The sequence below is a fragment of the Culex quinquefasciatus genome, chromosome 2 (assembly GCF_015732765.1).
Source record: "Culex quinquefasciatus strain JHB chromosome 2, VPISU_Cqui_1.0_pri_paternal, whole genome shotgun sequence".
Taxonomy (NCBI): domain Eukaryota; kingdom Metazoa; phylum Arthropoda; class Insecta; order Diptera; family Culicidae; genus Culex; species Culex quinquefasciatus.
This window is the reverse complement of record NC_051862.1, coordinates 100,505,414-100,532,600: the sequence shown is the minus strand read 5'-3', so window position 1 is coordinate 100,532,600 and position 27,187 is coordinate 100,505,414. Positions and strand designations below refer to the sequence as shown.

The following is a 27,187-nucleotide window of genomic DNA, read 5'->3' as shown; positions in this document are numbered from 1 at the left end:
CATTAATAAGATAAACATATTATAATAAATCAACTAACATTTAATATAATGATAATATTTAAATTCAAACTGAGAACTGCAACCATAAACATAAAAATGAATACTTTCTGAAATACTAAAATAAAATAAAACACAATAAAAAATCATTGAAAACCATCCAAAAGATACTTGTTTAGTGAAATACGCCTCACCTTACTTAGATTAGGTTAAAATAAATTTAAAAAAAAATAAACTTTTGAGCATGGCGAGCCACCCGATCGATCGCAGTAGGCACCAGTAGGCACAACAAAATTTTGGCTGCAGGAGTCTCTCTTGCAGACTCACCTCCCCCAAAGTTTGTTGCCTAATACCATCGTCAAGCCGCCACCTCAAGGCGGGAAAACATTCTATTTAACTCCACAACTCAAAACAATTATTGATAGAGATAACAAAACTAATGATAAGAACGCTCTCACCCAAATCCAGTGTCCATTCTAGCTTGCAGAAGCCGTAGCATCTGCTCAACCGATGCCGTCTTTCCTCTCCGGTAACAGGCCAACTAGAAGCCAAGCTTCTCCAAGACGACTCCGAAGTTAGATTATCCGATGTTCTTCAAATAACCGAATCTTGATTTTTTTTTTCATTTTGAATCGATGATCTTAACATGATGTTTAAACTGATCCAATGTGGTAGATAATGAAAAATCCAAGACCAGTATGATAGTCACTGGTAGAATATTCATTTTTCAAATTATTAGGCAGTTGACCTCTTGAATTTAATTAATTTGGGGTTGCCAGACTCGTCCACGACCCTAGAATAGCATAGTATGACGGGTTATTCCCAAGCTGTAGGTGGTGCCACAGTGGTCAATTCAGTTTTCTTAGACAGTTCAGTTGCTGCTCGGTACAACTAAAAATATCATTGGGCCAATGAAAAGGTTGAAATGAAAAGGTCTGTCGTGAAATGTCTTTTTGTTTTGTATATAATTTAGTATAATTAATATAAAATATTAAACATAAGCTGACTGTACAGTAATTTCAATAAACACAAAGACCACAACATTAATGTAATTCATGTAATAATGTTCGCATAAATGTAAAAGTATTTTTTTTCCCATGACCCATGGAGAGTATCGGGGCCGCATTTACAAAGCGGATTCAGTGGCTATTTCTTATCTTAATGTTAAAATGTTGAAGTTAATGTTAACATTCCATAGGTCGCCTTCCCTAAAGTGTGTTGATAAGGTCCACAGCTTGTGACGATACACTACCTTCCCTTTACTAAGCAATCGATTCCAGAAGGGAAAAGATCACCAGTTGTGTTGGTCCGAGCCGGGATTTGAACCCCGATCTACCGCTTACGATGCGGAAGCGTTACCCGCTACTACGTAGCTTGGCCTGGCCTGGTTACCCACGTAGCCTAGCTCGGGCATAAATGTCCCATATGTTAAAACGGCAAGCTGAGAAAAAAAACGGAATCGACGTAACACCTTATAATGTGGCCCTCTTAAACCTTGCGGTTTTCGTCAACGGATCCACAGGCGTGTATCGTATATATATATATATGGGTAATTCTCTACCAACTCACACGAAATCGGGAAAAGTTGCTCCGACCCCTCTTCGATTTGCATGAAACTTTGTCCTAAGGGGTAACTTTTGTCCCTGATCACGAATCCGAGGTCCGTTTTTTGATATCTCGTGACGTAGGGGCGGTACGATCCCTTCCATTTTTGAACATGCGAAAAAAGAGGTGTTTTTCAATAATTTGTAGCCTGAAACGGTCATGAGATATAAATTTGGTGTCAAAGGGACTTTTATGTAAAATTAGACGCCCGATTTGATGGCCTACTCCGAATTCCGAAAAAAACGTATTTTTCATCGAAAAAAAAAACACTAAAAAAGTTTTAAAAATTCTCCCATTTTCCGTTACTCGACTGTAAAAAATTTTGGAACATGTCATTTTATGGGAAATTTAATGTACTTTTCGAATCTACATTGTCCCAGAAGGGTATTTTTTTCATTTAGAACAAAATTTTTCATTTTAAAATTTCGTGTTTTTTCTAACTTTGCAGGGTTATTTTTTAGAGTGTAACAATGTTCTAAAAAGCTGTAGAGCAGACAATTACAAAAAATTTGATATGTAGACATAACGGGTTTGCTTATAAACATCACGAGTTATCGCGATTTTACGAAAAACAAGTTTTGAAAAAGTTCCTTTTTGCGTTTCTCTTTGTTTCGTCGTCCGTGTCTGTCGCGGGTGACCATGAATGGCCATGATCGATGACGACCAACTTTTTCAAAACTTTTTTTTCGTAAAATCGCGATAACTCGTGATGTTTATAAGCAAACCCCTTATGTCTATATATCAAAATTGTTGTAATTGTATGCTCTACAACTTTGTAGAACATTGTTACACTCTAAAAAATAACCCTGCAAAGTTAGAAAAAACACGAAATTTTAAAATGAAAAATTTTGTTCTAAATGAAAAAATGACCCTTCTGGGACAATGTAGATTCGAAAACTACATTTAACTTCCCATAAAATGACATGTTCCAAATTTTTTTACAGTCGAGTAACGGAAAATGGGAAAATTTTTGAAACATTTTTAGTGTTTTTTTTCGATGAAAAATACGTTTTTTTTCGGAATTCGGAGTACGCCATCAAATCGGGCGTCTAATTTTACACAAAAGTCCCTTTGACACCAAATTTCTATCTCATCACCGTTTCAGGCTACACATTATTGAAAAACACCTCTTTTTTCGCATGTTCAAAAATGGAAGGGGTCGTACCGCCCCTCCGTCAGGAGATATCAAAAAACGGACCTCGGATTCGTGATCAGGGACAAAAGTTACCCCTTAGGACAAAGTTTCACGCAAATCGAAGAGGGGTCGGGGCAACTGCTGTGTGAGTTGGCGGAGAATTACCCATATATATATATGACTAATACCAGCGCCATCTTGGATTATACATTCCCAGAACATTATGAAGCATTCCAGAGGTCAGCGACCCAAAAAAACAAATCAGAGCGGTTGATTGCACATGAAATTAAAAAAAAAAAACATTCAAGGGAACACGTTGGCCTGAATGTTTTGTGTAAATACGAAAATAAAAAAAAATGTTTTCGAGTTTTCAATTTTTGATCAAAGTCTTTGTGAGTCAAAATATGGCCAACAAAGTTACTCTAAGGAAATTTACAGTATGAAAAAAATACGAACTGTTCCACAAAATAGTCCAATCTAAAATAATTACACTTAAGTTTTTACCAAGGTCATATTTTGACGCCCACAGCTTTGCAATCCCTTTACTAAAATCATCTAAATATGTAAGTACAAAGCTTAAACATTGCGACATTTATACACAAAAAGTGAATCAAAATTGATGTTCTTCACAAAAAGCAAAAAAGCAAAAAAGCATAAAATAAATTGTTAATAGTTTAGGTGTTAACACCTAAACTACCATGCAAGCGAAAAAAGGCGAAGTCCAACTTCAAACAGCTGTATCTCGGCTCCCTGTGGACGGATTTTCAAAATTCAAGAAGCAAAAGATGCGGACAGATCTCTAGATTATTTTGCTTTTTGAAAAGTCAAAAACAGAGGCACTTACCCTAAGTTATTCCCAAAACCAACCAGGTAACTTTTTTTTAGCCCTCTATTTTCTAGTTGTTTTGCATGTTGGATCGAATGTTGAATGACAATTTGTTTAAAATTTTATCATAATGCAAGTTACAGTACAATTATAATATCCAATACCATATTGGACCGATCTGGACACATTGGGACCGGTTCCAGGTTCTCCGGTGAAACCCGGAATATCCTCAATTCCAGAGTATTTTCAAAAATTTTATTAGGGTGGCAATATGGGTATCAAAATTCAGCATTTTCAAAATCAAGCTCACTGATGACGCTGAAAACCATTTTGGACATATCTGGCCACTTTGGGACCGGTTCCAGGTTCTCCGGTGGAACCCGGAATATCCCCAATTCTACAGTATTTTCATGAATTTTATTAGAGTGGCAATATGGGTATCAAAATTCAGCATTTTCAAAATCAAGCTCATTGATGACGCTGAAAACCATTTTGGACATATCTGGCCACTTTGGGACCGGTTCCAGGTTCTCCGGTGGAACCCGGAATATACCAACTACGGAGTATTTTCAAGAAATTTATTAGAGTGGCAATATGGGTATCAAAATTCAGCATTTTCAAAATAAAACTCATTGATGACGCTAAAACCATTTTTGGATACTTCTGGCCATTTTGGGACCGATTCCAGGTTCTCCGGTGGAATCCGGAATATCCCCAATTCTACAGTATTTTCATGAATTTTATTAGAGTGGCAATATGGGTATCAAAATTCAGCATTTTCAAAATAAAACTCATTGATGACGCTGAAAACCATTTTGGACATATCTGGCCATTTCGGGACCGGTTCCAGGTTTTCCGGTGGAACCGGAATATCCCCAATTACAGAGAATTTCAAGAATTTTATTAGAGTGGCAATATGGGTATCAAAATTTAGCATTTTCAAAATCAAGCTCACTGATGACGCTGAAAACCATTTTGGACATATCTGGCCACTTTGGGACCGGTTCCAGATTCTCGGTGGAACCCGGAATATCCCCAATTCAGAGTATTTTCAAGAATTTTATTGGAGTGGCAATATGGGTATCAAAATTCAGCATTTCCAAAATCAAGCTCACTGATGACGCTGAAAACCATTTTGGACATATCTGGCCACTTTGGGACCGGTTCCAGATTCTCCGGTGGAACCCGGAATATCCCCAATTCTACAGTATTTTCAAGAATTTTATCAGAGTGGCAATATGGGTGTCAAAATTCAGCATTTTCAAAATCAAGCTCATTGATGACGCAAAAAACTATTTTGAACATATCTGGCCACTTTGGAACCGGTTCCAGGTTCTCCGGTGGAACTACGGAGTATTTTCAAGAAATTTATTAGAGTGGCAATATGGGTATCAAAATTCAGCATTTTCAAAATAAAACTCATTGATGACGCTAATACCCATTTTGGACATATCTGGCCATTTTGGGACCGGTTCCAGGTTTTCCGGTGAAACCCGGAATATCCCCAATTACAGAGCAATTTCAAGAATTTTATTGGAGTGGCAATACGCATAACAAAATTTAGCATTTTCAAAATCATTCCAAAAAAATAATTTGAGTGTCAACAAAAAACTTTATTTTGAAAATGCTGAATTTTGATACCCATATTGCCATCTAGGAAAAGCTCCGTAATTGGGGTTGTTCCGGGTTCCACTGGAGAACCTGGAACCGGTCCCAAAGTGGCCAGATATGTCCAAAATAGTTTTTAGTTTTTATTTTAATCAATGAGCTTGATTTGGAAATGCTGAATTTTGATACCAATATTGCCAATCCAATAAAATTCTTGAAAATACTCTGGCATTGGGGGTATTCCGGGTTCTACTGGAGAACCTGGAACCGGTCCCAAAGTGGCCAGATATGTCCAAAATGGTCTTTAGCGTCATCAATAAATGCTGAATTTGGATACCCATAATGCTCCCCAATAAATTTCTTGAAAATACTCCGTAGTTGGGATATTCCGGGTTTCACCGGAGAACCTGGAACCGATCCCAAAATGACCAGATATGTCCAAAATGGTTCTCAGCGTCATCAATAAGCTTGATTTTGAAAATGCTGAATTTTGATACCCATATTGCCACTCTAATAAAATTCTTGAAAATACTCTGAATTGGGGATATTCCGGGTTTCACCGGAGAACCTGGAACCGGTCCTAAAGTGGCCAGATATGTCCAAAATGGTTTTCAGCGTCATCAGTGAGCTTGATTTTGGAAATGCTGAATTATGATACACATATTGCCACTCTGATAAAATTCTTCAAAATTCTCTGAATTGGGGATATTCCGGGTTTCACCGGAGAACCTGGAACCGGTCCTAAAGTGGCCAGATATGACCAAAATGGTTTTCAGCGTCATCAGTGAGCTTGATTTTGAAAATGCTGAATTTTGATACACATATTGCCACTCTAATAAAATTCTTGAAAATACTCTGAATTGGGGATATTCCGGGTTTCACCGGAGAACCTGGAACCGGTCCTAAAGTGGCCAGATATGTCCAAAATGGTTTTCAGCGTCTTCAATGAGCTTGATTTTGAAAATGCTGAATTTTGATACTCATATTGCCACTCTAATAAAATTCTTGAAAATACTCTGAATTGGGGATATTCCGGGTTTCACCGGAGAACCTGGAACCGGTCCCAAAGTGGCCAGATATGTCCAAAATGGTTTTCAGCGTCATCAATGAGCTTGATTTTGAAAATGCTGAATTTTGATACCCATATTGCCACTCTAATAAAATTCTTGAAAATACTCTGGAATTGGGGATATTCTGGGTTTCACCGGAGAACCTGGAACCGGTCCTAAAGTGGCCAGATATGTCCAAAATGGTTTTCAGCGTCATCAGTGAGCTTGATTTTGAAAATGCTGAATTTTGATACCCATATTGCCATTCTAATAAAATTCTTGAAAATACTCTGGAATTGGGGATATTCCGGGTTCCACCGGAGAACCTGGAACCGGTCCCTAAGTGGCCAGATATGTCCAAAATGGTTTTCAGCGTCATCAGTGAGCTTGATTTTGAAAATGCTGAATTTTGATACCCATATTGCCATTCTAATAAAATTCTTGAAAATACTCTGGAATTGGGGATATTCCGGGTTCCACCGGAGAACTTGGAACCGGTCCCTAAGTGGCCAGATATGTCCAAAATGGTTTTCAGCGTCATCAGTGAGCTTGATTTTGAAAATGCTGAATTTTGATACCCATATTACCATTCTAATAAAATTCTTGAAAATACTCTGGAATTGGGGATATTCCGGGTTTCACCGGAGAACCTGGAACCGGTCCTAAAGTGGCCAGATATGTCCAAAATGGTTTTCAGCGTCATCAGTGAGCTTGATTTTGAAAATGCTGAATTTTGATACCCATATTGCCACTCTAATAAAATTCTTGAAAATACTCTGGAATTGGGGATATTCCGGGTTTCACCGGAGAACCTGGAACCGGTCCCTAAGTGGCCAGATATGTCCAAAATGGTTTTCAGCGTCATCAGTGAGCTTGATTTTGAAAATGCTGAATTTTGATACCCATATTGCCATTCTAATAAAATTCTTGAAAATACTCTGGAATTGGGGATATTCCGGGTTCCACCGGAGAACCTGGAACCGGTCCCTAAGTGGCCAGATATGTCCAAAATGGTTTTTAGCGTCATCAGTGAGCTTGATTTTGAAAATGCTGAATTTTGATACCCATATTGCCATTCTAATAAAATTCTTGAAAATACTCTGGAATTGGGGATATTCCGGGTTTCACCGGAGAACCTGGAACCGGTCCTAAAGTGGCCAGATATGTCCAAAATGGTTTTCAGCGTCATCAATGAGCTTGATTTTGAAAATGCTGAATTTTGATACCCATATTGCCACTCTAATAAAATTCTTGAAAATACTCTGGAATTGGAGATATTCCGGGTTTCACCGGAGAACCTGGAATCGGTCCCAAAGTGGCCAGATATGTCCAAAATGGTTTTCAGCGTCATCAGTGAGCTTGATTTTGAAAATGCTGAATTTTGATACCCATATTGCCACTCTAATAAAATTCTTGAAAATACTCTGGAATTGGGGATATTCCGGGTTCCACCGGAGAACCTGGAACCGGTCCCTAAGTGGCCAGATATGTCCAAAATGGTTTTCAGCGTCATCAGTGAGCTTGATTTTGAAAATGCTGAATTTTGATACCCATATTGCCATTCTAATAAAATTCTTGAAAATACTCTGAATTGGGGATATTCCGGGTTTCACCGGAGAACCTGGAACCGGTCCTAAAGTGGCCAGATATGTCCAAAATGGTTTTCAGCGTCATCAGTGAGCTTGATTTTGAAAATGCTGAATTTTGATACCCATATTGCCACTCTAATAAAATTCTTGAAAATACTATGGAATTGGAGATATTCCGGGTTTCACCGGAGAACCTGGAATCGGTCCCAAAGTGGCCAGATATGTCCAAAATGGTTTTCAGCGTCATCAGTGAGCTTGATTTTGAAAATGCTGAATTTTGATACCCATATTGCCATTCTAATAAAATTCTTGAAAATACTCTGAATTGGGGATATTCCGGGTTCCACCGGAGAACCTGGAACCGGTCCCTAAGTGGCCAGATATGTCCAAAATGGTTTTCAGCGTCATCAGTGAGCTTGATTTTGAAAATGTTGAATTTTGATACCCATATTGCCATTCTAATAAAATTCTTGAAAATACTCTGGAATTGGGGATATTCCGGGTTTCACCGGAGAACCTGGAACCGGTCCCAATGTGGCCAGATCGGTCCAATATGGTATTGGGTATTATAATTGTACTGTAACTTGCATTATGATAAAATTTTAAACAAATTGTCATTCAACATTCGATCCAACATGCAAAACAACTAGAAAATAGAGGGCTAAAAAAGTTACCTGGTTGGTTTTGGGAATAATTTAGGTAAGTGCCTCTGTTTTTGACTTTTCAAAAGCAAAATAATCTAGAGATCTGTCCGCATCTTTTGCTTCTTGAATTTTGAAAATCCGTCCACAGGGAGCCGAGATACAGCTGTTTGAAGTTGGACTTCGCCTTTTTTCGCTAGCTTGGTAGTTCGCGGGATAATATTGAGGATGGTAGTGTTAAAACAAAATAGCTGAAGATCTGTTACAATAGGTACCGTCATCAGGGGTGACGTTGGGTCTGGGGTGAGATTGAATCATACAAAAATGCTGAAATTTGTATGACCCAATCTCACCCCCAGACCCAATATCACCCCTGACGACAGTAATTTGAATTTTAGAAGTTCATTCAGAAGTTATTTTTTCATGGATTTTATAGGATTTCTTTTTGGTTTGTCGAACATGTTCCAATGTGTATTCTTATTAGAATTGCACTAAAATAATTTGAAATAATATTTTAAAGAAAATCCCAGCATAAGATTTGTTCCTTGAAACTTTGCTGCATTTTGATTTATCTATGATTACCACGCAATTAAAAACAAACCCATTCATATACCCCACAATTTCTCCATGCGTTAAGATTTATCTCCAGCCCAATGTGGGAACAATCTATGGTGTTCCCGACAACAGATCACTTAAACTCAGCCAGCGATGATTATTTTCATAATAGAACCGTTTTCTGCACCATTAACTGCATTGTTTATTATGTTGGTACAAAGATTTTGATTTAATTTATTAAATTTATGTGAAGCGATAAAAAGCAATAATCGTAATTTAATTCAATTTCCGTTCGGAGCACGTTGCTAAAACAACAGCCCCAAACCGAACCGAGCACGCCTGAGTGACAGTGCTCTCCAGGGTGGGCTCCACCATCGCTATTTTCTTGACTCTAGTCCCGTAGCCGTAGCCTGTGGGCTGAAATCCTCCAAAGTTCGTCAATATGACGTCGTCGTCCTTGGGTGGATGGAGGGTTTGGTTTGGGCAACTTTTCGACGATATTCGCCACCAGCCTCTGCAGGGACCATACAAACAAAATGTAACAGAGAGCAGAGCAGGACGCCAGAACGACAAATCCTCTGGCGAATGACTAGCACAATTTATTATCGCAGTCATAATTTGATAATGTTTATAATGAAATAATCCTCCCTTTTGCCGAGCTTGTATCAAAACGAGCAAATTTGTGCTCTTCGAAACAAATCGGGTGGCGTGCCAGCAGCAGTCAGTATCTACTCGCTACGGTACGAATAGGGCAGAAGAAAAAACTTTCCCTAACGTCAATTGCAAGTAACCAGTTGGCAAACAGCCATTGATACAACTAACCGGGTTGAATCGTACCGGCGACCAGGCATCCACATTCCTCTTGTTTTATGTACCTTAACATGCCAAATCGCAACGCAAGAGCAATATTTCACTAAAATCACGCTTAAAAACAGAACTTGCTGTAAGATAGCACAACGACGACGATTTGGCACCGATGCTGCAAGCGGATGCAAGAGCAATTCAATGATAAATCTACAAATAAGCTAGAGTAGGTAGACGGCACAGGCTGAACAACGATAGTTCCGTCTGTATGTCCGTGTGTATGTGTAACAACTGTATGGATGTATGCATGTATGTTTGGGCTGAGTCCTTCCTAACTAACTGGTCGAATTTCATGGCGGAAACCGATGCGATGCAACAAATTTGGTTCTCGCTCTGGTCGTGGAACTTTGGCTAAGGTACCTGGCCGGAAGTTGTTATTGCATTAGATGAAACTGAATATTAGCGTGGTTCACGTTTCTATGAAAAAGACAAAAGTTGTTATTTTTTCTTGCATCAACCGGAATTTCGTTCTTTTATGTCCCCAGAAGCACTCCTGAAAATTTGAGCCCATTTGGTAAGGTCTAGGAGCTCCAGTTTTAATTTGAAATTTATATGAAATTTTGATTTATTTTCCATGGGAAACTATCTTTTTTTTTACATTGTATTAGGAATTTTTTTTTATAGATCGATGAAATGACTTGATTCTTATAGTAGAAGATAGGTTTTGAACTGGGGAACAACTTTGTAGAACATACCAACATGCTAGGAAGTGACCCTTTAAAGATACAGATACTTTTAGATGGTGGCTTTTGAAGGGGCTTTACTGTGTGGGGTGAAACGGGCTAGCTGGCGTAAGTTCAAGATATCTTTGGTTTTTAATCGATGGTGCTTTGACTTTTTCTAGTCATATTTACAAAGTTATTTTTAGAACATTTATTTATAGACAAGCATGGGCTACGGTTTTGGCCAGCAGTGTTTTGTGAGTTTTCAACGATAGCCAAATCAATTCCTTGGACAATCTGGCCACCGGTGTTGTTCCAGCTTATCAAATGGATGATGAGACAGTTCGGACACCGGCACTGTTCCGGGTTGGCGGTTTGCTGTTTGTCAAATATGTTTTACAAGAATTGGTGGACAGTTTCGACACCGGCATTGTTCCGGGTTGGCGGTTGGCGGTTGGCGGGTTATCAAATACTGTTCTTGTTAGGGGATCGACACAGTTGTCTGTCGATCAGTTAAGAAGTTTGAAAAGATGGGAGGACGGGGAGGGGCTGGTCACGCTTACGAAATTGGTCGGGATTGAAGAATATAGTTTGTATTTCAGTTTTTTATAACAAATAATTAAAACAATCAACGCAATAACTCATTTTAACAGCTGTTGATAAGGTTGAAAATAGATTCAATACTCCTACTTCAACCTCGCATGTCTCTGATGTACGGTGTTGCCGCGCACGAAGCTTTGCGTCCGCCCGACGCGTAGGATATTGTTGCGCGTACGGTGTTGGCACGCACTCCGCTCTGCGTCCACGTGATGCGCCCGATTTTCAAACACTCCATCAGCGCGCATGGCCCTGCTCTACCAGATGCTTGGAGCGAATGAAGCGCTCCACCAGCCAATCAGCTCAACCTGTGCACGATTGATCCATCCTCGCGCTCAGGGGCAGGAACACCAAACCTACGGAAACAGATGTAGTTAGCTCTCAATTTTCTCACTCGAACTTAGTTTTATCTTACCCCGTTCGGTCCATGGGGCGTTTTTTCTAGCTTCAGTTACTCCTGTAGTTATCCGTGTGCTTCGAGTACCGCTCTTGTTGTCTGAGTTGGGCAATTTATTAGTATCGGTGAGACTCCGCGTGGTTCAGCGAACATACATCTTGTTTCCATGTCTGCTTGACCTTGATAATGGGCCGTGCTTCACTTGTACCCGTGTTTGCGGTGGTGACCTTTAACTTTTGAGAATGAGGAAAACTTGGTCAGAGATAGGCGTCATTTGCTACTGACTCGCTTACGGTTGATTTTTGGCGTGCGATTCGTCTCTCCTGCCCACTATGGGGTATTTCCATATAAGCGAGCGGCCAAAAATATTTTTGCTTTTTGTGACTTTTTGTGTTGTTTGTACTTAGTATAATGAAAACAAATGAATTTTGATATTTTTCAAAAAAAAGTTTAATTTTCGATTTTTTCATATATTTGAGGCCACATGCATTAAAGTGGTGAATTTTAATATTCTTGCTCTGTCTATTTGATGCCCGGAATGGCGGTTTATGCTATGTTAAAGTTTCTGATTTCCGTTCAATCTCCCTCCTTCTTCTTGAGTTAAAATCCACCTCTCTTTGAAGACTTCCCCCCTCCCTCCTCCAATTAAAATTTGATTTTTGCGGTGTTTTAGAATTTTAGACGGTTTATTCTCGTCCACGTTTTTGTTGATCCACTTGCAAAATTCACGTTTTCCACGATAAATTCTTCTAAATCAAAATCACTATGTAACCGATTGTCGTTAGATTACTTAAAATATGAACTTCTTCTATGGGATTTTGTATTCCTCGTTTTGAAGCTACAGAACAACATGCGTAGTTTTTCATCTGTGGTTTTTCCCTGAGTTGATCATGTGATGGTTCTGCAATGTTATAATTCTTACAAATATACTCGAAAGCAGTTCTCACGTTTTCAGAATAGTGCTTCGTTATATCGTATAGGGACACTACGGTATTATTATCCATACTTTCAAAAGAACACAACAACGAACTGATATGAATATTCGACGAATCGTTTCTGTAAAATACTTAGAATAGGAATTTCTAATTTTATTAAACGTACTTAGGGTACCAACAAAGTCATGAATATCAAATCAATTTCAAAACATACATAGCAGGTACGTCATTTCTGCCTCCGCAGGTAAATAATGTGATTTTAACCAAGCGTATACGCGAAATCATTAATTTTCTTGCATGAATCAAAATGTTCAAAATGGCATAACTCAAAAGTGCACATAAGTGCACTTTGAAATTTGGAGACAAGTTAGGACATGGTTCAAATTTTAAGCTGCAAAATTTTCAGATCGCACAAATGCACACAAAAAAAGTACTCCATTAACAAAGTTGAAAAAAACTAAATTTTGAATAAAAATCCATCTTTTTGATTTTTATTATTTTTTAGCCTGTAAAAGTGTGTTTTGTAAAATGTTATTGAAAAGTTGAATCAATTACCTTTCTGAATATATATAATGATGCAGGAAAAATACATAAACAGCTACACAGTACAACTATGAAAAATAATAATTTTTTGTCAAAAACATGTTTTTTCTTACCATGTTCGCCTTTGAAGGTCTGCAATTCAGTGAATTTTGAACCTACAACTTTCAAACTCCGGATTTTTCTTAGTTAGAATGTTTGTTTTCGAAAAAAAATACCAAAAAATAATTAGAGTATGTCGGTTTTTCGATTTATGGCCGCCTGAAACCCCATAGTGCTGCCGTCTCCACTCTCGCGCGTCCGATCTAGATCGGAGTCGTCCTAGGGTGCATAGCCGGTGTGTCTCCGTGTGCGTCTGAACGCTCTTGCTCACCTGAGACAGGGTCTTAATTATTGTCTGCCAGCTTGTTCCTAAATACCTTCACCTACGTCGTGCGTCCGATCCAGCTAGCGGTGTTCAGAAACGTCATTCTCGGCGCTTCATACAGGGCGAGGTTCTCGTTGTTCTCCGCTTTGACCTTCCCGAAGTACTCGTTGGATGTTTTCGGGATTTGCGACGTGCTGATTTTTTCTGTATGGCCTCGTGCTCTTCACCTGGTCCACCTCTACAGAGCGCTATGGTCGGGCCGGCTCAGAGAGCTGTGATATCTGCGGGTAATGTGATGGATATACACTTTGGCAGCTTTAGTGGAACTATCTCTTACCGATCCCCTAACAAGAACAGTCTTTGATAACCCGCCAACCGCCAACCCGGAACAATGCCGGTGTCGAAACTGTCCACCAATTCTTGTAAAACATATTTGACAAACAGCAAACCGCCAACCCGGAACAGTGCCGGTGTCCGAACTGTCTCATCATCCATTTGATAACCTGGAACAACACCGGTGGCCAGATTGTCCAAGGAATTGATTTGGCTATCGTTGAAAACTCACAAAACACTGCTGGCCAAAACCGTAGCCCATGCTTGTCTATAAATAAATGTTCTAAAAATAACTTTGTAAATATGACTAGAAAAAGTCAAAGCACCATCGATTAAAAACCAAAGATATCTTGAACTTACGCCAGCTAGCCCGTTTCACCCCACACAGTAAAGCCCCTTCAAAAGCCACCATCTAAAAGTATCTGTATCTTTAAAGGGTCACTTCCTAGCATGTTGGTATGTTCTACAAAGTTGTTCCCCAGTTCAAAACCTATCTTCTACTATAAGAATCAAGTCATTTCATCGATCTATAAAAAAAATTCCTAATACAATGTAAAAAAAGATAGTTTCCCATGGAAAATAAATCAAAATTTCATATAAATTTCAAATTAAAACTGGAGCTCCTAGACCTTACCAAATGGGCTCAAATTTTCAGGAGTGCTTCTGGGGACATAAAAGAACGAAATTCCGGTTGATGCAAGAAAAAATAACAACTTTTGTCTTTTTCATAGAAACGTGAACCACGCTACTGAATATCCCTTCGCTGTAATTCGCTGTGAAAACGCGAACATTGGATAAACTGCTAAAAAAGGTTCAGTTGCGGTCATGGAAATGCAGTTCATTATTTCGATGATTTGAGTGAGAGTATCGGAAGATACAGCCAGGATGGAATCGTTATGATGGCACTACCAGGCTAATAAGACAAACGGAAATAGTCAATATCCGAGGTGCATTCTACTCACTACTTGGTTTCTGAAATGGTGTACGTTTCGAGCAGCTTATAACGTTATATTTTAGGATATGTAATGAAAAATTAATTTATTGTAATACTTTCTTCTTGAGTGTAAGTGTCATTATTTGTTCGTTTTTAAGTTGAATGCTTGAATGTCTGTGAATTAATACTTTTAAAATTTCATATAAGATATTTAATTTTTAAATAATTTTTTTCACTTCATAAAAAAATCTAATTAGAATCATTCAATTGAGTGCTTCTCAAAGGTATCTCTATTCGATTTTATTATGTTAACGTTCAACATTCATAAATACAGATAACCAAAAATAATCAAAAATAAAATTTCTCTACCGCACCCTCCCACTTCATCACTACTACCAACGGCAATCCTTCTCTGACAAAGAAGATGATTATGATAGGCCAAGTATTCTATTGAAAAAGACCCAGTCAGCAAAGATCCGGAATGCTGTTGCTGCTGCTTCGCTTGAAGAGTGAGCTCCTTGCCTTTGCTTCTCACATTTCTCCTAATAATTGCCAAGTGAGTAAAAGTGACGAAGGAAAGTATTCAATCGAAAATTATAATAATAATAATAATCCTCAACACGGTTCTCTCCTTTCGTTTCCCAATTTCGTGGCCAATGGGCCGCTCTGCTGTTAAGCTCTGGTGTAAGTCGGTCGATATGGATCGGGGGCGTTCGCTTTTGGCCGGGCATACTTCTTCAATCAACAATCCGCAAAAGGCTTTGTGCTTTGAACCATTATTCTATGCTACTGCTGCTGCTGTTGCTGCTGCCGGCGCTGTCCAAAGTAGGTGGATTGAGGTTTGGGTGAGAAAGATTTAGTGGCTTTGGCGCTGCATACATGTGCAGCACCTTACCTCACCGCACCTCACCTTAACAGCAGAGGAGAGGGGATGCTGAGTTTATTAGTCACTCTGCGGCTGCAAGCATGACTAATTGGATTTAAAACACCGAACAACATGAAGGGCTAACCACCAGCCAGCACGTGTCACTTTTTCCCGGGCACGAAACCACGCGGTCGGTCGCTGGCAGGGAGGTGAAATTTGATACCGTTTTGAAACAATATCGTAAATTTGCCACCGGTTCCCCTCCGCCGTGGCAACCATCGTGTCTTTGGTGCTCATCGTTTTTGAATTTGCCACTCAATTCGACTCATTTAGTGTCAATAATTTGGTAATCCGATACCCACTTGGGCGGTGTGGGGGTTGTGGCAATGAGTGGCGTTTTGGCAAAATATTTCAACCTCAATGGCCATCCATTTCTAATTGTATAGTGATAGAAACAGTGCAAATAATTAATTTCAGTCAACGTTAATTGTTTAGACCCTGGTTAGTGTGATTGCTGGGTTTATCAACTTTCAAGAGTCATTGGATCTATTGTCTAATTATGTAAACAAAACCTGATTTATAAACTATTTAAGTTACGAGTGTGTTGTCTGCTCACAGTCAAAAGAATTAATTAATTTGATGAACTATCCTTTCGAAAAAATATGACTGTTTATTTTTATAATGCTACTCATTCAAAAACTTTTATAAATTTTTTGTTGAATTGATTTTAAATACACCAGAATGTTTCAAATATCTTAAAACGATTGAAAGAAAACAAATTAAGGTTAAGGTTGACTAATGATTGATTGAAATTTATAAGATCCTCTAAATTGACAATATCTCATGATAGTGATGCTAGATCTTCAAATTCAAGATTAAGTTTCAATATAATGCTGTAGTTGGTATCTACAGTATACCACAATACCATCGTATAAACGACTGAGGAACGAAGTAGCGTTCACAACACACAGCGAAAGTGGATTGTAGTAAGTAGCTTGTGCCTCTAGTCAGTGCTCGGTATCAGTATTACACAGAAAAAATCTATTCTCGTAATCGAAGGAATTTATTCATGAGTATGGTGCATTTGCACTATAAACGTGAATATATTCCTTTGTGGTTCTCGCATTCGTGAGTTTAATTCACGATTTTGAGAATTGATTTTTTTCCGTGTACGATGCCTCTGTGCTCTCTTATGCTAACTAGATAGGAAAACCAGCAAGCTTAGTACAAGAGAGCACAGAGGCATCGATTAGCTATCAGTGCCCCTCTGCACTAGGTGCTCCATAGAAAAAGATGCGGGGTAAAACGGAAATCTCACGCTGTTATGTATCACTCATAAATGCAATAATCCTGCCGCCGGTACCGTGATTACTAGATCCATCCAGCCGTATAGTGCCATGTTCCGTCGGTTCTTGCGGTGGTTCTGCGGGCGAACGTAGTGTTGGTGCGATGTCATCCCACCACAACCGGCAGGTTTCTATGGTAGCAAGCCATGGAGCACGTATACTACCAAGCAATCGTCGTCGTCATCTTCTCCACTAGAAGGGTAAACTGCTACAACTTGGCGCGTTCTCTGGGGGGACCGGATCTCCCAGCCTGCTATGACGGATTGACCTGCGCATGCGAACTAATGGGCAATTTTTCCGTTATGCCACTTTTACTGGATGTTTTTTTATGATGTCCTTGTTAGCACTTTTTTTCTTTCGCTCTCGCTGAACTAGTGCAAATTTATGGAACCAAAACTGGCTGCAATAAATTGCACACAAATTTAAGCATCTTTCACTGTAGTTTTTTGCACATATAAAAAAAAACCCGTATGTAAATTGAAAACAAAAATTTTAATTAAATAATTCAATAAGTAGGGGAAATTCTCGTATGTTTGGCAGGTTAAGCACTCGCTCCTAATTCCATCCAATATGCTGATTTTCACTATTCAAACAACTAATTTTGCAAAACTTTTGATAGAAACTTGCTTGCTCACTTCTTATTGAGCTATTTATCACTCGATTTCAGTTGAAAACGCTTTAAATTAGCTTTAATTGAATGTCAAAGTTCCGACCTGCCAACATTAGAGGCACGCTGGAATTAGATGCTGTTCCCCTACTACGAAGCAGATAAAAAAAGTCTCACAAAAGGAATTTAATTCAGATCTGTCTTCCCAACCAGAGCGGAGCAGATTCCTCGTTGAATGTGTCAGCGTGCTCTCGAGTAGACTCTGCGAGAAAGTGTGAATGATTCACGAAGAGGAGAGTAGCTCTGAAATGTATAACCAACCACCACCACAGCACAGCAGTCGTCTGTACAGCAGCAAGCAAACTGAGTGGCTCAAGTTCACAGGACCTGGAAGTGCCACCGGGGGAAAGGAAGTGGGAGAAAAAGAAGGTGAAACGGCCAACAAAAGGAGCGTGATTGTTAATTAAGACAAAAGCGCGCAGCCATATTGGAAATATTTTGCCAACACAAACACCTTCGTTTTATTCTGGAGTGCGAATTTGGCTTGCCTTAAATTTCCTTAAAGTGAAGAGATTAAATTACGATCCTTGTTGTTTTGCGAGTAGCATCAGCAGAGTGCGAATTTCAACCCGACGGCATCAACAGATTTGGGTAGAAATTCCTACGTTTGACGACTATTGTATGTTTTGAAATGTCTGGTGTGGCTCATGATTCTCACCTGGACAACTCAAAACAATGATAATGAAATTTTTAGAATATTTATGTGACAGCGATCAACGCCCTGAATATCATTATACGCTTGATTTTCTTTTGTTGGTGCTGTCCTAAATGCAGTTTAGCATATAAATTTTACATTCCATGTGACGCGTTCTGGATAATTGTTCTAATTGAAAACAAAATTTCATTTTATCTACCACGTACCTGTATCCTATCCTCTGGAAGATCTGTTTTAAGCGATAGCATTTCTCTAGCATATACATCTGGGTAGTGTGCTTCTTTGAAGGCTTTTTCTAGCTCGTCTAACTGGTAACTGGTGAATATCGTTCGGCTGCAAACAAATATAACAGGGAGTTATAAAAAGGCCGTCGGTACTAATGGGAGTAGGATGCTGGAATCAATCAGTGTCAATATTTAGGGATAAACATTTAATATTTTCATTACAAAAATTGAGATTTAGCAATGGTTTGTAATGATTCAATTCAACAAATATGTCTTATTCGAACAGAAAACGAAATTTTCCAGAAAATAAGAACAAAACGGCCTGAACTTAGAAAAGCGGTTTAGCTCAAAGAAAAGAAGAGCAACACGAATCCGATTTCTCGAGGCTTTGCTTGAATTTCTTCACTGCTGCAGTGTTCTAAAAAATCCTTGCTAGCTGCGTGTCCTACTGTACAATTTAGATGCAAGTAAGTGCGTATTAGGAAGTCCAGAATAAAGGCAAACATTTTAAAATCTTGCTCCTCGAGCTAAAAATTGTTCTTGGTTTATCTGACCTCTAGTCCAATATTAGCAAATTTGGTTGATAGTGTAGGATGAAGTATGAGAAGATTTGGCAGCAGGGTGCGCTATTTCAAGTGAAATATTCCTTAAAGTTAACCTTTCATGAAAAATTTAAAGCTGTTCAATTTAAGGGTGGACAATTTTAACACCTTAGTTTTTTATATAACTAAAAAACAGTTTTTCGCTCTTGAAGTAATTTATTTCTGAGAAAACTATGTGCATTCATGACTTTTATGTAAACTTGATATAAGTTTATTTGATTTGGCCGTAGAAATGATGTATTTGTGAGTGAGATTCATCAACATATGTAATAGTTCTTCTACAGATTTGAAGCTTACCTATGCCTCCGCTTCTTTTTCTTTTTCTTGCCGTATCCATTGATATTTTCTAACGTGTAATCTTTGCTGGAATCCACTCCTCCTGTAAAGAAAAGATGAAATTTCATTTCAGTAATTATAGCTGATAAATATGTATTTAAGAGCATACATAAATATAATTCAACGCACCGATAATGACTAAACAAACTTCATACAATTTAAGAAATTTCAGACTTCAGATCCTCTGTAATAAATAACTCTTAGCTTTACAAAAGCCGACTCGGTCCTAACCAGGTCCCAGCACCGAAAAGGACCTAATAAAAATAATTTTATGAAAGAAAAATTAAATTAGGTTGTTTTTCGGCTCAGCAGTCAGAGACAAATTCAAAAACTTGTAGTTTTTTCTTTATTCCGACGTTTCGACGCGATATGCGGTCTTCTTCAGGGGATTCTGTAGGGACATTAACAAAAACATAGCAATACGAAAATCATCAAGTCACAATAGTACAAATCTTACAGAAAATACAGTTTTCATGTCCGGGGGCTTTTCAGCTAAAGCTGCATTTGTCAGGGAAGGTAGCATCAAAAGGTGCTGTGAACATGACCAGAAAATGTGTTTAGATAGTTGCAAAAAAGTGGAAACACTAACATAATTACTGTCCTGGAGCGCCAAAACAGCTAGATCTTCGATCAACAACGAACACGGAGCAATATCACCTCAAGACTAACCGACAAATAGAAAAACTAGACAGACAAAACTTTGCATGCAACTTGCATGCAAGGTCGTGTGGGTACTGCTGGATGTTATCTAGACGAACAGTACTAATCCTGCACTTCTTCCCTGACATTCGTGTTTTGTTTTGGTTTTGGCTTTCGTTTCTTCGTTTTTACCAAATGCAAAATTCCACCATAAATCGAACTCAAACCTTCAACATCACTCCTTTTGTTGACAGTTTGATCCGTAGTGAAAATATGACACATTTCTAGAATTTCCAGGGCAGGTTTGGCTCGATGTTGGTCCAGGATCTCGGTCTTCTCCAGCGCGAAACGGTGTTGTTCCTCGATGCTGTGTTGGATGAGGGCAGTTCGGTCCTTCAGCCGGTGAATCTCGGTGTCATCATCAGCGTTCAGCAGCTCATCCCACTTGTTGATGTCTGATTGGTGCTTGCTGATCCTCGATTTCAAGTACTGCGTCGTGTAGCCGAGTGACAAACTGTCACTTTTTACACGGGACTCACACATACTATCAAACAAAACGTTTGGTTGTAAGTGTGAGCTCTGTGTAAAAAGTGATCATTCGTTTGACAACAGTTGATGTCAAACCATCGGGGTTTCCGTGTACACAGTAAAAAAAGTCATGGTAAAAATTCCATCTAAAAAGGGGTATAACTTTTATGTCAGAAAAAAGGTTGTATTTTACCTCTAATAGTATGTAAATTGCCATCTGGTAGACACCAGGAAAAAATATCTGTAGTCCCAAAAAAAAAAAAAAAAAACCAAACCCGCGATAGTTATATCTAGCTTACTTAGTCCGCGCCCTAACCCGCACGGACAACTCGCCGCTGTGAAAATTGGAAGATCAAAGCTGATGTACCTATACGTATCTCGTATATCGTATATGTACCGTATATGCAGTAAATACAGTATACAATGTACGGAACACATAGAGGCTTAGACTAGGGCTTAGATCGTAAAGTTTTCACAACGGTAGATTGGCCGTGCGGGATGGGGCGTGGGCTAAGTAAGGTAGATATAACTATCGCTGGTTTGATATTTTGTTGGGATTACAGATATTTTTTTCTACCGGCTGCCAGATGTAAATTTACACATTATTAGTGGTAAAATCAATGCTTTTTTTCTGACAAAAAAGATGTACCCCTTTTCGGCTTCAGCTGCCGATCCCTAAGTTGCTATGGGGCGCGGGTTCGGTGCCCGCCTTATCCTCCTGGCCTTCTATCGGATGGGGGCCATTTGCGTAAAAGAGGTATTGGGTGACTCACCACGTATAACCTTCGGACGCCTAGAAATGAGCAGAAACTTGCAACAGAGCCCACAAAAGACCCGGGGGTCGTCAAAGTGAATTGCTTTTTATTTTTGTTCTTTTTTTTGCTTTTGATCCGAATATCGCGGTTTCTTGGCCGAATTTCTTAAGTGAAGTGTATTGAGAAGTCGACAGTAACAAATTATGAAGGCAAGTATTTTTTTAATATTTTGGGATGGCTGAATCCGATTATGACTTCTACTAACATTTACTGTGAGTTGCTCAATGTAATCCAAAATGGCGTCCATTATTGCGTTGGTGGAATATTATCTGATTGTCAAAACAAATGGTAATAAGCTTGCGCCTGACAAATCTGATTATTTTGATGGCGACCAATATATTATTAATTTAAACAGAACAGTCAAGTTTTGATTATAATGCAAGATAATCATATAATGCGCTAATTTAAACATTGATGTACACATTAGATATTATCAACAAAAAAGTTCAAGATTATTGAAAGGTAAGTCTTCTTATTCTGTAAAAAATACAAAGAGGGCTGCTCTTCGTCTGATTCTGAAAGTGTTCTCCCAACCGCAGATAGATTTGATGTGTCTCGAATCAACAAATTCATTTAACCTCGCCTTTACGACCGATCAGGACAAAAAATGTAAAGTAGTTGATTGCACATAAAAAGAAAATCAAATAGATTTAGCAAGAAAACAGCATAAGAAAAGTGGCGAAAAAGGGCTAGATAACGATTGCTCTGGAGCGCGTCGTCGTCGATGGAGACTATTCACAGAGTGATCCTTTCGCTGCCAGAGCTACTATTTTATTCATCATATTGTACAGCTGAGTCTCTATCTCTCACTCGTTGAGCGCTTGTTGGCTATAGTGAATTTGGTTGAGTGGGGTGAAAAAATGCGCATGAATGGTAAAAGGTTGCCCGGGAGTCGTGATCTCATCCTGGGTTGGGTTTGTTAGTTTAAGGTACAAAGGGGCAATAGTAACGAAAAGCTTCGAAAAGCTGAGTCAAATTCGTATCATCACAAGAGGTATTTACAGTACACATTCTTAAAATAACCTTAAATTTAGAATAAATTTAACTAAATTTGTTCGAAACTATGCTATCCAATTTTAATCGACAGCGAAGTTCTATTTTTGTTGCAAAACTTCAACCATCCATATGTTATGCAAAAATATATGCCAATAAAAAAGGACACACCCAAACCCAGCACCTTGTTCACACAAAGCCTTATTCACTTTTTGATGTAAAAGGGTTGGTTATTGTGACAATTTGATTGCGGGTTGAAAGCGTGTCAATTTTCTCGAATTAAATAACTATCGCACAGGGTTGTCACAACCGTGCCATCTGAAGCTGCTTTTCACAAATTTGTAGCAGTCTGGTAAAGAAAAGAAAAAGAATAAAACATATTCCAATGTACTTTTAAACCTCGGCGCTTCTGTCACAGCAGCAGCAGCGAGAGTGAATATGTTGCGCCTTTTGTCGTCCTGTCAACCAAAATATCATTGAAACATAAAGGAAGTGGTTCCTTACACATATTCCGGGTTGCAAGTCAGTGTGAATTCTTTTTTATTTCCTTTCCCTTTTTATTTCTTTGGCAGACGGCGATGATGGTACCTTTCGAAACAGACACCTTTGCTGCAGCCAGGAGGATAATGCATCCAAAAAAGGTTTGCACAGGAAGAGCAATTTTCACGTCATGTTTTAATACATGTGTCAAATGCACGCATATTTTGGGAATTTGTGGTAAAAGGCAATTGCAAGCACCTTTTTCGTGGGATAAACGTTAGATATTTATGATTGGCAATCATATGTTGTACAGCTTCAAACGTGGTATAGATTTGTTGCAATTAAAAACTTTTAAAAATGTATTAATATTAACACACAGGAACCAAATTAGCTTATTTTTTCAGAAATTACGTATGCTTCTCTCGGAAAAAATCTCATCAAATGTTGTAGATATAATGTCCAATTAGAATCAAAACATGTAGACTCTGTCGAAATGTGCATGAATAATGTATTATGCATTGAAAAGTCATTTACGAAATGGTAGTGATTTTTAATATGACACAGAAAGAAATAATCTATTTAATGAATTATATTTGATTTCTCACAGCTAACATTGGAAACACAAAAATATAAAATTAAAAACAAATTAAATCTCAACTAGAAAAGCGTAGGTCACACTGAAAGGTGCCCAAGCCATACGACAGTTTGCTATCCATTATGAACATTCCATGGTTTCTTTTTCTGTACTCTGAATGACAATGACGACGACGACGACCAGACGAAGTAGTGAACTAATAAAACAAAAGAACCCTTCCCTGGAGCCACCATCCACTTCCTACAAAGTGTGCATAATAACTAATTTTGAGCTTCTGCGCAAAGCGAATTTTCTCATTTCCCAGTCCCTTTAAACTGGCCTGGTGTAAATGTAGTTGTACAAGAAACCAGCAACACACCAGCGACCCCCAAAACATGCACAGAGACCAGCTTTCAGCTGGTGGCGAGGGATTTCTGAATTGTGGTATGTTAGAGCAATACCACGTTGTGTACACACATGTGCACATGTTCAACCCTTATACGAGGAAAAAGGTACACATGTGAGACCGAGACGAAACGTTTAATTTGTCGAAACCATGTACGTAAAGAATTTTCCTAATTTCGTTTTATTAGTTCTTTTAGGAAAATTAATTGCGTAATAATGAACATATATAATTCGGAATTGAAATTCTAACCCTTTCGGTAGGTTTCGGAAAACACGTGTGAAGATGTACCATCTACCGTAATCTGGTGTGAACTGGAACTAAAATCATGAAATTTCACGGAGTACTTTTCTGTGTGTTATTGTAGGCAGTTATATATCACTGAAATTTTGAAGTAATCGCAGTTTTAGTGAAAAAAGATGATTTTTTGCCAATTTCGTCATTCTCCGGTTTTTGCGCGCGGCGCGTCAAAAAACACGGATTTTATTTTCAAAAAATCATATCTCGGAATCCTGTTAATGAACTCCTCCCATTTTTTAATATTTAGTGTAAAAATGTCCGGGAAATCCGTTAAAAATATTTCCAGACATAGGCTCTTTGGTTCAGACACCGTCAAAACGGCATTTTAAAGTTTCATACGCCCTTTTCATTTGTTAGGCTAGATTTTTGAAACTTTTTACCATTTTTTTAAAGGCCAACTTATCACCTTTCATTTGCGTATAAGACAACTGAAATCGGTTAAAATGGCGAGGAGTTATGATTTCGAAAACAAAATCGACAAAAATGGCAATTTTTCAGATCACCCTAACACGCCGTAGGTCACCCTAATGGCCAAACAAAAAAATACGGGTCTAATTATTTCGCCCAGGGAACCCCCAGAAAAATTTTGACCCCATGCTGTTTTCGTGGGGAATTGCTGTATAAATGAAAGTTCTTATCGGATTATTATACCACGTGGTTTATGGGCAAAAAAAACAAAATTGCAAATTCCAAAAAAATACTACTAAAAGTATCCAAAGCGATCTATACATAATTACTTTTATGCTAGTACAAAAAAATTGGAAAATATATGAATATATGAAAATACAATAGCCTAAGAATGTGTAAAATTCAACCGAACCCGATGGAAATTTTACCAGTTCCTGATGTAAAATTTAAACAAAAATTACACAGAATCTGTCACCATTCCCAAAAGTAATATTTCCAACATTTTTTTCTATATATCATTAATACATTGTCTTTTGCAACAAAAACATAGAGTAGTACGGGACAAAAGTGCGCACGGGGCAAAGGTGCGCACCAGCCTTTTTAATACTAATTTTAACCTATAATGCTCATATTAGAGTTTTCGACTTGTTTTGAGGTAAATTTTTTGAATTTGCAAAAATAATGTGAAAAAATTGGATTTTGTGAAAATTATTGGGAAAAGTCTTTTTTGGGCCATTTTGATCTAATATTTGAAGTTTACAAAATAAGGTTTACAAAACATAATGTTCACGAACTCTTTGAGACCTTTGAACCAGTGTTTAGCCCAGCCAATTACCTTGCTAACGCTTATAGAATATTTGATGTTCCCCTTCTTCTTATTTTTTACCATCGCACTAAAATTTCCATACATTTTTGTATGGAAAAAAATTCTAACTCTTTGAATAACTTTTATTTCGGACGGTATGGATCCAAAATCACAAAAAAATAATATTTCTGTCAAAATTGGACCAAAATAAAACTTATGCAAAAATAGTAAGGGTTTTAGCCCATAAAATTGAACTTTAGTTATATAAGTAATACTTAATTCAAATAAGGCGATTTATCCTACAATTATCTTGATTTGGGGTAAATAACAAACCCAAATTGAAAACTCAATAAAAAACTAACTTTAACACCACAAATAACTAAACAATCACTTTGTCCCACATAGTGCGCACCTTTGCCCATTTGGCCATTGGAAGCTTTTCTCATGATAAGACGATTACAAACTATAACAAACTGTTGAACCCTTTTATTTTTGCTCTATACAATAAAAAATATGGTAATTTCACGTCTGGGAAAGATGACAGATTTTGTGTATAATCCATCCATCCATTCATGTGTAATACATTAACTTTAACTAGAACTAGTTTTGCTGTTATAAAAATGGTAGACGAATGTAAATATCTTGGTGTCATTTTAGTCACATATTAATAATTTATTGAATAAACTCAACAAGATTATTCACCCAAAATTCAGAGTCGAGATAATCGTTCTCTCAAAATTTATTGAGGGCTCAGTGCCAAAATCGATAGAATAATGGTACCAACTCACACCATCATAACAAATGAGTTCATTCGTTAGTTGAATCAATAAATCTCCAACAAGTGTCATACATCGACTTCTGACTTCTTCTTGGTCACCAAGCTGTGGTGGCCGAGGCAGCTAAGTCATTGGATTGGTTTGTCAAAGGTCTCTGGTTCGATTCCCGTTGTCGACACTTTTGGTTTTTTGTTTGACGGATGAACTTTTTTTGCAAATGAACCTCGAGAGAATAGTTCTATCGCCCATCTCGAGCTGTGTTCTCTGCGTCCGTGAATGGTACCACTATTCTCTCGACTCGAGACCATCATTCTCTCGGACTAGCGCTGCCAGTTTTGGGTGTTGGAATTATCTTTTATAGATAATTCCAATTGAATAATTGAACACAAATTCTTACTTATCTTACATAACTTCAGTTTATGAATCTTCTGTTATATTTTGATTAACAAACTTCAAATAGCCCAAAATAAAATCTTAAGAATAATTTATAAAAAAAAACCACTGCGAAGTCACTCTGCCGATTTGTACATTAACGAAAACATCATTCCTGTCAAAGCTATTCATGTAATTCAAACATGTTGCTTCATCTATTTATGTTTACATGAACAAACTCATCAACATCAACACTTTATAAGAAGCCATAATTTATAAGACCGACCCAATATTTTAACATTAGCCGGCGAAAGATGCATATCTTTCAAAGGTGCTCAATTATATAATTATTTTTGGAATAGATTTGGTGATTGTCAAAGCGTATTAAAAACAAATTGCTCTCTTTTTTGAATGAACCCACTGTTATTGAACACATCCTTAAATCCTTTGATTTTCTTGTTACATAGTAGACCATTTTGTTTTCCAATCTTTTTTTTATTTCTTTTATTTATTTTTTTCACTCTTGCTTCCTTCTAAAACTGTGTGTGTGTGTGTGTGCAACCAACCAAACGGGACCACGCGGTTGCTTCTTACAAATTGAGTTGTTTCCATGTATTCTAGATTTTAAATCCTATACATGCAAATAACTCGCATAGGCATTTGGTAGGTGTTAGCTCTGCCGAGCTTCGGTGACCCATTTCTACGCAGGCTAGCCGTGCGCGAGGTACTTCAGCTTGAATCGACAAGCCCCGCCCTAAAGAACGT

The 27,187-nt window shown here is 38.1% G+C and overlaps 1 protein-coding gene across 4 annotated transcripts in view; it reads right to left on the bottom strand.

Annotated features, from left to right (window-relative positions):
* Positions 1–27,187, bottom strand: part of LOC6046174 (visual system homeobox 2) — a 99,406-nt gene that overhangs the window by 30,318 nt on the left and 41,901 nt on the right. The window contains exons 1-3 of one of the 4 annotated variants that reach the window (XM_038255564.1): positions 20,196–20,550; positions 19,291–19,372; positions 18,374–18,500 (exon numbers count right to left, since the gene is read on the bottom strand). In XM_038255564.1, coding sequence (XP_038111492.1) covers positions 18,374–18,500; positions 19,291–19,372; positions 20,196–20,511 — 525 coding nt within the window. In that variant the 5' untranslated portion in view covers positions 20,512–20,550. Of the gene's footprint in view, positions 1–18,373; positions 18,501–19,290; positions 19,373–20,195; positions 20,551–27,187 lie in introns of those variants that run through there. The other 3 variants (XM_038255567.1, XM_038255563.1, XM_038255565.1) reach the window with 3 other exon arrangements.